The sequence below is a fragment of the Lissotriton vulgaris genome, chromosome 8 (genome assembly GCF_964263255.1).
Source record: "Lissotriton vulgaris chromosome 8, aLisVul1.2, whole genome shotgun sequence".
In the NCBI taxonomy this organism is placed as follows: domain Eukaryota; kingdom Metazoa; phylum Chordata; class Amphibia; order Caudata; family Salamandridae; genus Lissotriton; species Lissotriton vulgaris.
The window spans coordinates 1,296,322,964-1,296,335,732 of record NC_141696.1 but is presented as its reverse complement, the minus strand read 5'-3'; the positions used below and the strand labels follow the sequence as shown (position 1 = coordinate 1,296,335,732).

Here is a 12,769-nt window from a genome sequence, read left to right as displayed (position 1 = left end):
TTTCAGTCATGGGAACAAAGAGGTGTTTTCCTGCCGAGGAATACGTCTGGCTGTCGACTGGTTTTTGGAAAGAGGCCATAAAGATATTACAGTTTTTGTGCCTGCCTGGAGAAAAGAACAATCAAGACCAGATGCTCTTATCACAGGTAAAAGTTACATGTTAAGGGCAAGAAAAGTATTTGGCAGTGTTAGTACAGAGGTTAGGGTCACAATTACGCTTAAATTAAGTCACTCAATCTAGTTTTAAACTATGTCATTAGTCACTCTTTGATGACTAAAGACCCTCAACAGTTTTTAATTGTTTTGAAACTTCAGGTGAAAATGCAATTTGCACATTTTTAAAAACTGATTATAGCCGATTGGCCAGCCAGCCAACTGTGCTTTATTACCAGAGTGTGAACAACACTTATTATTTCCATCATATAATTAAGCCCTAACTATTGTGATGTATTTAGTAGATTATGCTATTGAGCCTTCAGGCAGCTTCAAACGGTTCTCACATACAGCTTATAAAAAATCAAAATATATAGAATTTATTTTTTGGAAGTACTTGTAAAATTATTGACTTTTAGACTAGTCTAGCATCCGAGATTCAAGGAAAATGAGGGGCAACCCAAAAGAAACATAACTCAACTTTTACTAAAACAACTTATTAAAGGTTGAATAGAAACCTTATTTTCATGGAAATTGCTTCTTTTGGCCCTGCACCTGTTCATATGGAGAGAGTCCTACCAAATACAAAGTGCAGTTTTCAACAATCTGCGACCTCCTTCCCATTCCACACCTCTAAGCATTTTCTATAACTCTCCCAAAAACATCAACAGACTATTTGGAATATAGTTCAGAACTGCAACAAGTGGTTCAAACGCAAGGAATGGCTCGCACAGTAGTCACCTTCTCAAATATCTCTTTGTAGAAGGGTTCAACCTTCATACAAATCGAATCAAATGCAGAAACAAAACAGACAACGTCCCACATCACCTACAGCTGGCTGAAATGCAAGCAAAAGTGTAGCCACCCTCAGTGGATCTCAGCAAACATAAAATATTATATACTGTTTCATATATTTAACATATTGACCCTGATCTCGGGTCAGGTCGCTCCCCACACCGCACGGCTCCTCCTGTGCACCCCTGACTCTGCCCCACTGCTGCCGCTGCCAGGAGCTCGCCACTGGTGTGCTCCTGCGGTCTGATGATGTCGTAGTTTTTTCTTTTTTTCTGTACTTCTGAATTGCACCTGTATTGCATTTGTATTCCTGTATTTCTGTTTTCTTCTGTATTTCTGTTTTTGTTTCATTTTAGTCCCTTTTGCGTCCCTTGCCCTCTGTGCCCTCCCCGCTTCCTGCCGCTGCTCCCCTGCTGCCCCGCCCCTTTGCTTCTGTGTCCCGTCCCCATTGGCCGCCCCGCTCGCGCCTCCCAACTGCTGCTCCCTCCCACTTCGCCTCTTATGGAGGACGCCGCGCGGAAGCGCAGCGGACGTGCGCCGCTGGCACGCAGAAGGCGCGCCAAAGGCAAACCCGTCTGCGCCCGTCCGCGCCTGGTTTTACCATAATCAAACATATGCATTTCGCTGTATATTATTTGTTACAATTCAAAGAATTTAATTAGTACTAGACAAGCTACTCGCAAGGAACAACTTGGGAGATATTTCCATAGAACATCAAAACACAGAACCCTGGAGTGAGACCCCTTTCCAGTTTCCGTAGTACCTACGCTTAACACTACTCAGATATTTTTATAGACTAAGCCTAAAAGAAAATAACACATACCATCAATTCCATTAAGTAATCTAAGGCCACAGTCTACTCTAATGGACAGTATTACCTGCAATGCAACCTCAGAGAAAGTCACATTTTGCTATGTCTGTGACATGTATCATTTGTGAGTTAAGGCAATTATTCTTTTCCATGACAAATATGGTCTGTGTATAGAATGTAGTGGTGTAACAAAAGCCCCCACAGCCCCCGCGGTGTGGGTGGGCCCCCTCCGGCACTGTTCTTGGGCAGGCCTGAGGGTTAATGACTGGGTCCAGAGTGTGGAGGGTCATCCATATACTTTGCAGGAGGGTCCCCTCAAGTTTCTACTCCCCACTGATAGAATACTTAAGTCTGTCTGACACATTCTGATAGACTTCTAGCCAGCAGTGACCTGTGCAGGTAAGAGCAGCAGGACCGTGGGGCTGGGTTGGGGGGGGGGGGGGGGGGGGGAGGAGATTCCACAGACAACCACAAGGGAAAATTAAATAAATAATAAATTTTCCCTTGTCGTCTGTCGAAATCCCCACCCCCACCCTCTTACTTGGACGGGCCGCAGCTGCTTCTAGCTGCAGATTCTTCACCTATTGAGCATTCCTCGGGTGTCAGACTGGATCCAGAAACTTTTTCGTTGAACTTCAATTTGCCAGAAGGTGGTGCCTTGCGCTCCGCACTGACGCCATTCCGCTATGGATATGATATGCAGGACCTATAAAGGTACCCATCCCCACAGGCCACCTGTGTGTAACCCCTCACAGACATCCAGTCCTCCACTGCGCACAGCCTTTGGTCGCATGCAGCAGGAGGTTATCCACTGGGCTTGCCCTCTGATCAGGTCAAGCTCCCAACCCCCCAACCCCTTACACGCACCAGGGAGCCAACGTCCCAACCGCTGCGCTTGCTGTATTCTTTGCTAGCTTAGATGCATGTGTCCTTGTGATCTGTCTAAGTCTGACAACTTGAAAAAGATGGCTATACTGACGAGCACGTTTTTTCTAACTTTGCATTAGTCCTGAGCATCATCTTCAACAGCGGTTTCCTAGTCAACTGAAGCCAGTGTTACATCCCTGTCAAAAGGTATAGTTCTTCAGGTTATAGCCCAAACGGGTTGTATTCAGAAACCACTGTATCGCTTCATCCTCAGTTCTGTCAGCCCAAACACCCAAGACCTCTTCTGTCTGTGTCAATCATTCCTCAAGGCTGAGGACCAGAGAATCGAGCGCCCAGCTCTCTTCTCAGTAGGATCTTAGATTAGGCAATCAGAAGCAACTTGAATGTTTCAAATCATCTTTCAGCTCTGACCATTGACAGGTAGCAGCTAAAGGTTTGAGAGTCCAAACATTCTGACATACATCAGCACTGAGTTCAGATGGAAAGCCCGCAGTTGCCAGCACATTTCAGGCAGTATAAATATTTTTTCATTATCTTTTAGAAATGCCAATAATAGCAAGCAGGCCACTCCCAGTCATCTAGTTTACATGTGTATCAGGTTGTCTTCACTTTTGGGTATAGGCTTAAATATTTTGGTTTTCGGTGGGAGTTCAGTGAACCGTACAGGATAATTTCCACTATTGCTACATGTATCTGTATTGCTGCAGATGCGTTTTCTTTGGTTTTGGTGCACATTTTTAACAAATAAAACCCTAAGAATTCGTCCTCCGTATTTTATGCCACGATTTAGGCAAGGAATGCTTTGCTAATTACACATATTTTGTTTTTAGATCAAGAAATTTTACGCAAGCTGGAGAAGGAAAAGATTCTGGTCTTCACTCCATCCCGCCGCGTGCAGGGCAGAAGGGTGGTGTGCTACGACGACCGGTTCATTGTGAAGCTGGCCTTTGAGTCTGACGGAATAATTGTGTCGAATGACAATTACAGAGATTTGGCAAATGAAAAGCCCGAATGGAAGAAGTTCATCGATGAGCGGTTGCTGATGTATTCATTTGTCAATGATAAGTAAGCCAACATCACAGTTAGCATAATAAATATACTCCGCCACATTACAAAATGTTCCCTTTTCACTTGCTTGTGTTTGTTTTTATATTATGTTGCTTCTTTAAATCCCCTTTTAATGCTGCTTGTGACACATGTCAGTTCACTTGGAGCTTTAAGAATAAGGGGTATGGTTTCAGATGAATGTATCAAGAGAGACATGCAGGTCTTATGCATCAGGGAAGGATTTCATCTGCTGCACCAGGATTATGTGGCAATTTTCTATTTTCACTGTGGCCCGTTGAAACTAGAAGTTCGGTTTCATTAAATCCATTATGGGGCGAAGATTTTGCATATCACTACATTGCTTGACATTAATAACGGACTAATTTCAGTTCAGCAAACCTTACTGCCCGTACGCCTCAGTGAAATAATTAATTGTATGGAGCCTATCTTTTCTATGGGTATTGTAGGGAAATGTAAACACTGGGAATTAAAAATTACTGCCAAGCAGAGTAAAATAATTCAAACTGTAGTGACCTGCCCTTTTCAGCTATTCTGTTAAACATGGAAAGCAAAATTTACTTTGAAAAGTGGAAATCAATAAGTTAATTGTCATCCTAAGAAACCGACAAATACATGTTTTTTTGTGGGAAATAAATCTGGTAAAGTTAATTTATGGAGACTTAAGAGTAACTTGGGTTGATCCATCTATCAGTTTTTCTCAGACGCCAAATTTCATTTCATATCACAGATCAGTGCATTCTAGGAACTGCAGCTTTTATTTGCGTAATATGTCCAATACATCTCATGGCAATTATTTGTAAAAAGACAGCACGGGCTTGATACAAGGTGTTCAGCATCAATGAATAATGTGGTTAAGTGTTATTTATGATACTACTAGAGAGATGCAGCCACTGAGTTTCAATGGTGCATATGCATGACAATAAGAAATCAATAACGGAGTGGGCCTGTAGAGTGCACCATATTGTTATCTGATCATTCTAAAGAGCTTAAGGTATAGGGGGTATGGAAACTGATGTATCGCATCCCATAGAAGTCATGTCAATAAGGACTGAATGGGTGTTAAGACTCTTCTCCATTCTTCGCTTTGAATGTGATTTTCAACTCTTGGGGGCTAAGGATTATACCTACATATCCCTAGAGTCAGTTAGGCACATCTGGTATACATCCATCCATCCATCCATCCATCATTCGATCAGTCTTTATTTCCGTCCATGATCCAACTTTCCATGTGTCTGAATATGTGTATCCTTCGGCTGTATGGTCTGTATGTGTATTTGTTCCTCTTTGCAAGTCTTGGCTGGCTTACACGTGTTGATCAATTTGTCCAACACATCTAATGACAATAATTTATAAAAGGTAAGCCCAGGCCAGGTACAATTTTTTCTGCATTTTTAAGCATAATTTATGAGGGTACTAGAGAGAGACTCGTGCATATATGTATATTGAGCGGTGTGCAGGTGTAATGTATTCTCCTTGGCCTGTATTACTAAGTGCATCTATTTCTGTTGTACTGATGCTCATATGTCTTTTAGTCTGTATACATGGGTGTCTGTATGTCTTCTCTTCTAATTGCATGGGTGTATGTATGTTGGTTGATTGATGTGCATGGTTAAAAGCATATTGGTCTGTGTCAATCAGCTTCCAGAAGAGCTTTGGTCATTTACTGCATAGATATTTGTAGGCGTTTTATCTGTCTATGCATCCAGCCCTACGTATGTCTGCCCATTTATTATTCCAACTACATATCCATGGGATCTTGTAAGTGTCTTGTCTGTAATTCTATGTTTGCTATGTGTCAGACTCTATATGAGATCTGTTCTGTGTGTTTGTGTTGTCTTAGTGCATGGGTGCCAGAACATCTATGGTTTTTGTAGTTGGCTGCTTTACGTCTGCCACTTTGGACATATGTGTTTCCGTATATATTTGTTTTTATGTGGCCTCATGGTTGACCGTAGGGGTACAGTTCAGGCTGTATGTGTTCGTGCATGTTCAATCAGTATGAATGTGTGTGTGTTTGCTGTTTTGACCATTACATCTATAAGTGAGACATATTGGCTTTGCCAATGCTGGTTTTAAACGGATTACTCATGGGCTTCAGCTTTGACAGCCTGTTCCTCATTAAACAGATTTCCATTAAACATAAGACTAAGTAAGTGCTTGGTGTTATTCATTCCTATAAGCCCTTCATTGTGCTTCTCATAAATTAGATAATGTCACGCACGACTAAAAGCAAATATGCAGAGGTGGCACAAACAGCGGTACCGCCATTCTGCTTTCACCACTGAATAGATGGGTTTAAAGGGTCAATTAATGATGCATGAAAAGTATGGCTTCGGTGCTCATTATCGTTTGTGTTTGCATTTGATAGCAAGATATTAATTTTCAAATGCCAGTTGTTTGCAAATTGTGCACAAACACTTTTACATCTTTGCCATTTCCTCGGCATGTTTGTCAGTTGGTAATTTACTTGGGTTGATTTTCTTGCCTTGTTAGCACCGTCAGCATCGTAGAGGACGTGCCGAAGACGGTTCAGTGAAACTGACCCGGGAGCGCAGGTACACGTGGGAGGAGCCGAATGTTGCGGTGGTCATTAGCATCCAATTACAGGGAGCCGCGGGAGTACAGCGGGGTGTGCCAGGTTACTAATCATGGCGGGACTAGGAGCCGAAGAGGCTAGGGAACGAAGTGCTGCTCGATGCAGCCTGCACGAACACTGTAACAGAGCAGTGACGTAACAAATGTTGAGGGGGTCCCCTGCAAAGTACATGAAGCACTGCTCCACGCTCTGGCCTCAGTCAGGAGCTCCCTGCACTCCCTTCACTCGCCCACCCCCCACCATCACCTCCACCACCACCGGGGCTGAGGATGCTATTGCTTCGCCACAGGAAAAGAACATATGCAAGAGATGCCAATCAACAAAATGAAGAGGTAGAACAGCCAGTGTCCAGCTGCCACTGAGACCAGGTAGAAAGGGGCAGTGCTAGGATAGCAAAAAATGGGTAGAAAGAACCGATGCAAGGACCCTGGAATGCATGCCATCTTCCAGATTATCTCAAGGAAGAAGAGCAGTCTGGAGACAGGTCTGGTCTTTCCAATGATAGTGAATAAAGTAAACAAATGCCTACCGCTGCAGTGTGCTCACCATCGTTGTTCCCTCACAGTAGCCCTTTCACATCACGTGTGTCATCCTGACTTTCTTATTGCTTTGCAGATTTATGCCTCCTGATGATCCCCTCGGCCGCCATGGACCCAGTCTGGATAATTTTCTAAGGAAGAAAGCAATTGTACCGGAGCACAAGAAGCAGCCGTGCCCTTATGGTAACCTGATCTTTGCAAACTCTCACTGTGTCATTCATACCACCATGCTACATAACCAGCTCGTAATGCAACGTTAACCTTTCCTTACTGTCGCTTTTTATGTCACTGTGCTGCATTTCAGCAAATGTCTGTTCTGCTGCATGGCTTGTTATGCTGAATTGCATCCCATTGTTGGCTATGTCAGTTATCGTTCCTTCCTTCTATTAAAGATTATCAAATATCAATGATTAAGGGTTAGGATTTTATTGACACTATAGGTGGTACAACATACTTCAATACCTGCATGCAGTAAAGATATCACAAAGTCACCTCTTAATCCCATCTCCCGCAGCACAGTTGGCATGGATTATTTGTGCGATCTGGGGCACAAGATTCTGGCCCAGAGATAAGTGTAGCTTTGTTGGCAGTCCGCGTATGTAAAAAAATCTTAAATAAAAATGTGTAGATTTGTACACAGATAGCGGGGCTTTTGGTCATACATTGGTCTGCAAACTGTCATCACATTTTGACTTGGCCCATCACAGCATACAACATGGAACAATAGATCAGCCCATTTCAGCCAATGGCTCTCTTGCATTGTGAGCGAAGGCATTGTGCTTAATTGCATGTGCACATTGTAGTAAAGATGCTGGAGACCACAGATGCAGCAATAAGGGTTTATTGCAGAGAAGCAGAAAGGAGTAACCACAACAGAGGCTGGCCAGGCACAAACTGTCACCAACTAGAACACTAGGAGGAGACAGGGCCATGTACATTCTGGAATGGGTGACATAGGTAAGAACTATAGTAGAGCATGGAAATAGAGGAAGGATAAATATACAACACATCTCCTCTCGTAGAATAAAACAAAGAAATGAAAGGAAACTTAACACAAAGGGTAAGCATGTCATGGAAAGAAAACTTAACTTAACACAAGGCTAAAAGAGAGCATCTGAAATAAAGATAAGAGTTAACAACGTCAAGGAATAAATAAGCATTGTAAATAAGCATTGAAATGGACACACGTCACCCCTCTGAAAAAAAAAAAAAACAAACCTAATCACAACAAAAATCATTCAAATAGGCAGGAGGTCGGTGGCACCTTTGAGGTCTAGTAGCAGGCAAAGAGGGACTAGGACTGGAATCAGGGATGGCAATGGGATTGGAAACAGACACAACAGGATCAGGGGCATCCCCCCCGCCATCACCCCTAGCCAAGACATTCACAGAAGCAGGAACGACAAGAGAAGAATCCTGAGAAGGAACAAACATGAACCCCGAAGAGGGAAGGTCTTGGACAGGAGCAGGAGAAAGAGCAGGGCCAGGACCAACAACAGGACCAACACCAGCTTTCTGATAGAGAGCAATCCTCCTTAAATTCCATTTTTCCCCATTAGAGAGAACAACATAATGAGGATAGACCATCTTGACGAGGAATGGACCACGGAACTTGGACAAACCACCTGAGACACGACCAGATTTTACCTTGACAAGATCACCTTTAGCGAGTTTGCCGGCAACAACCTGACCAGAGGACTTACAGCCTACAAGAGGTTTGCGAGAAGGAACCTTAGAAGGCAGACCTATAGAACACCTACCTGAAGGACACCTGCCAGGAGAACCCACAGTGCCCTTACCATAAGACTTGGGAGCAACCCTGGAAGCATCACCCAAAAGAGACTGGCCGACCAGGTCCTTGAGCCAAGAGGGAATGAGTTTGGTGCTGGGAACCCTACCCCTCATCATCTCAAAAGGAGAAGTGGTGAGAGAACCATGAAGGGTGGTACAGTACGCATAAACCATTTCACCAACAAGGGAGGAAACAGAAGAGCCACTAGAGAGAGCCATTTGGACGGTACCTTTCACCAATCTATTAAGGCGCTCACAGAGGCCATTCCCCTGGGGGTTGTAGAGGGAAGTCCTATGGTGGGAAATGCCACAATCAGACAAGAAGGTTTGCATATCATGCGAAACTAACTGTGTACCGTTGTCAGTTATGAGAACACTGGGGAAACCCTCTCTAAAAAACAAAGACTTAAGATGTTTGATGGTAGTAGCCGTGGTAATATCCTTAAGAAACTCCACAGACAACCACTTGGAATGACAGTCGACAATGACAACAGCAAATCTCTGAGGAAGAGGTAGTTCAGCCATGGGACCTATAAAATCCAAACAGATGGTGTGCCATGGAATTTCAGGAAACTGGGGCTCTAAGTGACACAGCAACAACTCTCGTGGCTGACTCACCAGTCCGTCACGCGCCGGGCTCGCCCTGCTGGGTTCGGATGACGTCAGCGCTAGTTGCGCTCGAGCTGCAATCCTCAATCAAGTTCAATTCAAAGAATTTACCCCAAATTGGTGTCTTCTTTTGAAGCGGAAGCAGACCAAAATGACATTGACGAATCCAGCACGCTGTAGGTTCGTTTCTCGTTAAGGAAACTCCGTTAGAAACTGCTCTCCATTACATATCTTGAAACCAGAGATCAAGATGAGGTCTTCAATGGTGCTGGCCAGCAAATAACGTCGCCAAAATTGTAGTAAAGATGCTGGAGACCACAGATGCAGCAATAAGGGTTTATTGCAGAGAAGCAGAAAGGAGTAACCACAACAGAGGCTGGCCAGGCACAAACTGTCACCAACTAGAACACTAGGAGGAGACAGGGCCATGTACATTCTGGAATGGGTGACATAGGTAAGAACTATAGTAGAGCATGGAAATAGAGGAAGGATAAATATACAACACACATCAGCTTAAAAACAGGTGCATTACGTAGATCAATACTTTGCATGTTGTTTTTTCTTTCCATTCTTTGTCCTTTGTTTATTTTTCTGATTCTTGTATGTTTAAACTATTTCTCCAGGCTACAAAATATCAAAGGCAATAATACGGTTTCTTTATACCAATAAGAATCATAAATGTAGCATGTGTTGGCTGCAGATACACATGCTATGCATACTCCTGCAATCTAGTGTTGGGCCTAGACTCTGCAAGTTGTTTTTTCTCCAAGAAGCATTATGATTGGCGTCGTTTCTACTCCCCTCTCTAAGCATTGCGCATGTCGAATACTTTGTTCCTTAGAAACTTTTTTTCCCCCATCGGGCTAAGACAGACTGCGTTGGAGCTCTGCAGCATTCAATGCCAAGCGGCCTAAGGAAAAGAAAATGAAGACTGGTAGATTGACCACTACACCAGGAAAGACCTCCCGGAATTGAAACAAATGTTGACTGTGGAGAATGACCGTCTCTGAGTAATGGAGACAAAGAAGGAACTACCCCGACAATGCCCTCGGTGTGGAGCCAAGTACGCCCACTCTGACACACACAACGTATGTAATTTGTGCCTGTCTCAGGAGCACAAGGAAGAACAGTGCGACGCATGTGCAGTGTTAAAAAATAAAAGGACTCTTCGAGCACAACAGGATTAACACCTGGCACATACTATGGAGCACGCAGCCGATGCAGAATTCAGCCTCAACAGCAACGATGACAGCGAGGCCAGTGCTCCGACAGGAGGTAGGATGGTCATAGCCAGCCCACACTTTACCACATCCGAAATATCGTCTGTAGACAAACATGCTCTGGTACATCCAAAGTCGCTGATGCTGACCACTGTTTCAGGACTGAAGACAAAGGTGACGCCACTTTTCATCAGTACTGTTACTCCCATGCAAATAAAATAATACACTCGCCACCGCCACTACATGGTGCATCACAACATACGGGCTCAGGCCGACACTGTGAAGAAGCCATAGGAGCCGAGAAAAGACGAGAATATTCTCGATCCCGGTCGGGAAGCCAGGCTACAACAAGGGGGTGCTTCTGGCACTCTGCCAGCATGAAAAGATAAATTGACACCGACCAAGCCTTCGACACCAAGGCATCACTCAGAACTGACTAACACATCTGCACTGAAAAGTTCCAAGAAACAAACATCAGAGCCAAAAAAACACTCAGAATCGGGCGCAGCGGAACAGAAACAAACCTCAAAATCAGAAAAACAGCACGGACACTCGTCTACATAGAAGAAAATCCTTGGCTCTGGCAAAATGTTTCTAAACACATGCCAACTTTGCCAAAGAAACAGACAACACAAACTACCTAACCCAATCAAGACCAATGGGTAGCATTTGAGGGACTGCAGTATTTTATGCAGGAGAAATGCAGAGAGGTAGAAAAGAGAAAGGCAGAATATGACCAGTTTCCTCAACCTCCACCACAACCTGGAACACAGGGCCACAAGCCCTATAATTCTTAGTACACTTGCCTCACCTCAAGATCACTCACCCTCTCCACAAGAAAAAGAGGGAGAAGTACAAGACACTAATTCCCAGGCACACAAGATACTGATCACACACCTGACCCTGGGCAGACTATGACGTGGTTCTGCCATATACAGTTATTTAACCACTTGTGCCTACAAAACCTTCTTCCCTTGATGACACTTCATCTTATTGTAGTGTCATACATAGAGCTGCATAGTATCAAACTCAAAGTGCACCCTACAGAAAAAGAAAAGCACCTTTCTCTTGGAAACACTTTCACGCACAGAGCATACACGCCCTTATTTACCCTTCAATGAATGCTCCAAATCACATCGAGAACTGCATAAAGCTTTGAAAAAGGTACCCCGTGATAGATTGGAGGTGGCAAGGCTTAGGAAACAGTATAACCGGGATATCTTAATGAGGAAAAGGGAAATAAAGAAACAGGCTTGGGAGGATCTGTATGAAAAAGCTACCTTGAGGGATAGCGCAAAATTCTGGACCATTGTCAATACCCCTCTGTTCAATGGGAAAGAAAATGCGCCACTGGAGGTAAATATCCCTGAGAAGGAATGGCTGGACCATTTCCAAAGAATTTATGGCAGCAATCTTGATTTAGGACAATCAGACCTAACACTGATTGACACACATGACACCCTATCAAGCTTTACCATTAAAGAGGTACAGAGGGCAATTGAGGATATGGCATCACAGAAGGCCCCCGGTCCAGATGGCGTACCCGCCGATATGTTTAAAACTAACTCAGCTATGTGGTCAGTTGTACTTGCTAATGTCTTCAATGTAGTTGGTATAGACAAGATAAGACCTCCAACTACCTGGTCACAGTCTGTCATCATCCCCATATTTAAGAAGGGTCAAAGGGGGGACCCTAGATGCTACAGGCCCATATCACTGCTAGATTCCTCATTTAAAATCCTTGGTAAAATAATACTAGAAAGAATCTCAGCTTGGACCACTGATAAAGACATCCTGTGTGAAGCTCAGTATGGCTTTCGATCTGCCAGAGGTACAGAAGATCAATGCCTTAATTTACACCTTATACTGAGCAAATATACTGTAGCATCAAGGGGGATGATGTATTTGGCCTTCATGGACTTGTCCACAGCTTTTGACCTAGTTAACAGGTCAAAGCTGTGGACAATACTCCTTGACAAGGGACTGGACCGAGCACTTGTGGATTTTTTGGCGCGACTTCACAGTGACTTAAGGGCAACTATCCGCATGTCTCAAGAAGGGAACTGTACCGCTTTTTTTAAATCTGGAAGGGGGGTGCGCCAAGGGTGCATCTTGGCACCTATGCTCTTCTCCCTTTATATCAACTCACTGGGAGAGTCCCTAGAAGCGGCCTCTATAGACGTACCCCGCATGGGCGGTTCCATGATGCCGGTACTTTTATATGCCAACGACACGGTACTGCTGTCAAGGACCCCTAGGGGTCTACAACATTTATTAAATACATTTGGGGCTTTCATGC

The 12,769-nt window shown here is 44.0% G+C and overlaps 1 protein-coding gene across 1 annotated transcript in view; it reads left to right on the top strand.

Annotated features, from left to right (window-relative positions):
- The window catches only part of ZC3H12C (zinc finger CCCH-type containing 12C), a 92,345-nt gene that overhangs the window by 62,898 nt on the left and 16,678 nt on the right, over positions 1–12,769 (top strand). Inside the window, exons 2-4 of the mRNA XM_086935227.1 lie at positions 7–146; positions 3,478–3,712; positions 6,927–7,033. Of these exons, the coding sequence (XP_086791353.1) occupies positions 7–146; positions 3,478–3,712; positions 6,927–7,033 (482 nt within the window). The remainder of the gene's footprint in view (positions 1–6; positions 147–3,477; positions 3,713–6,926; positions 7,034–12,769) is intronic.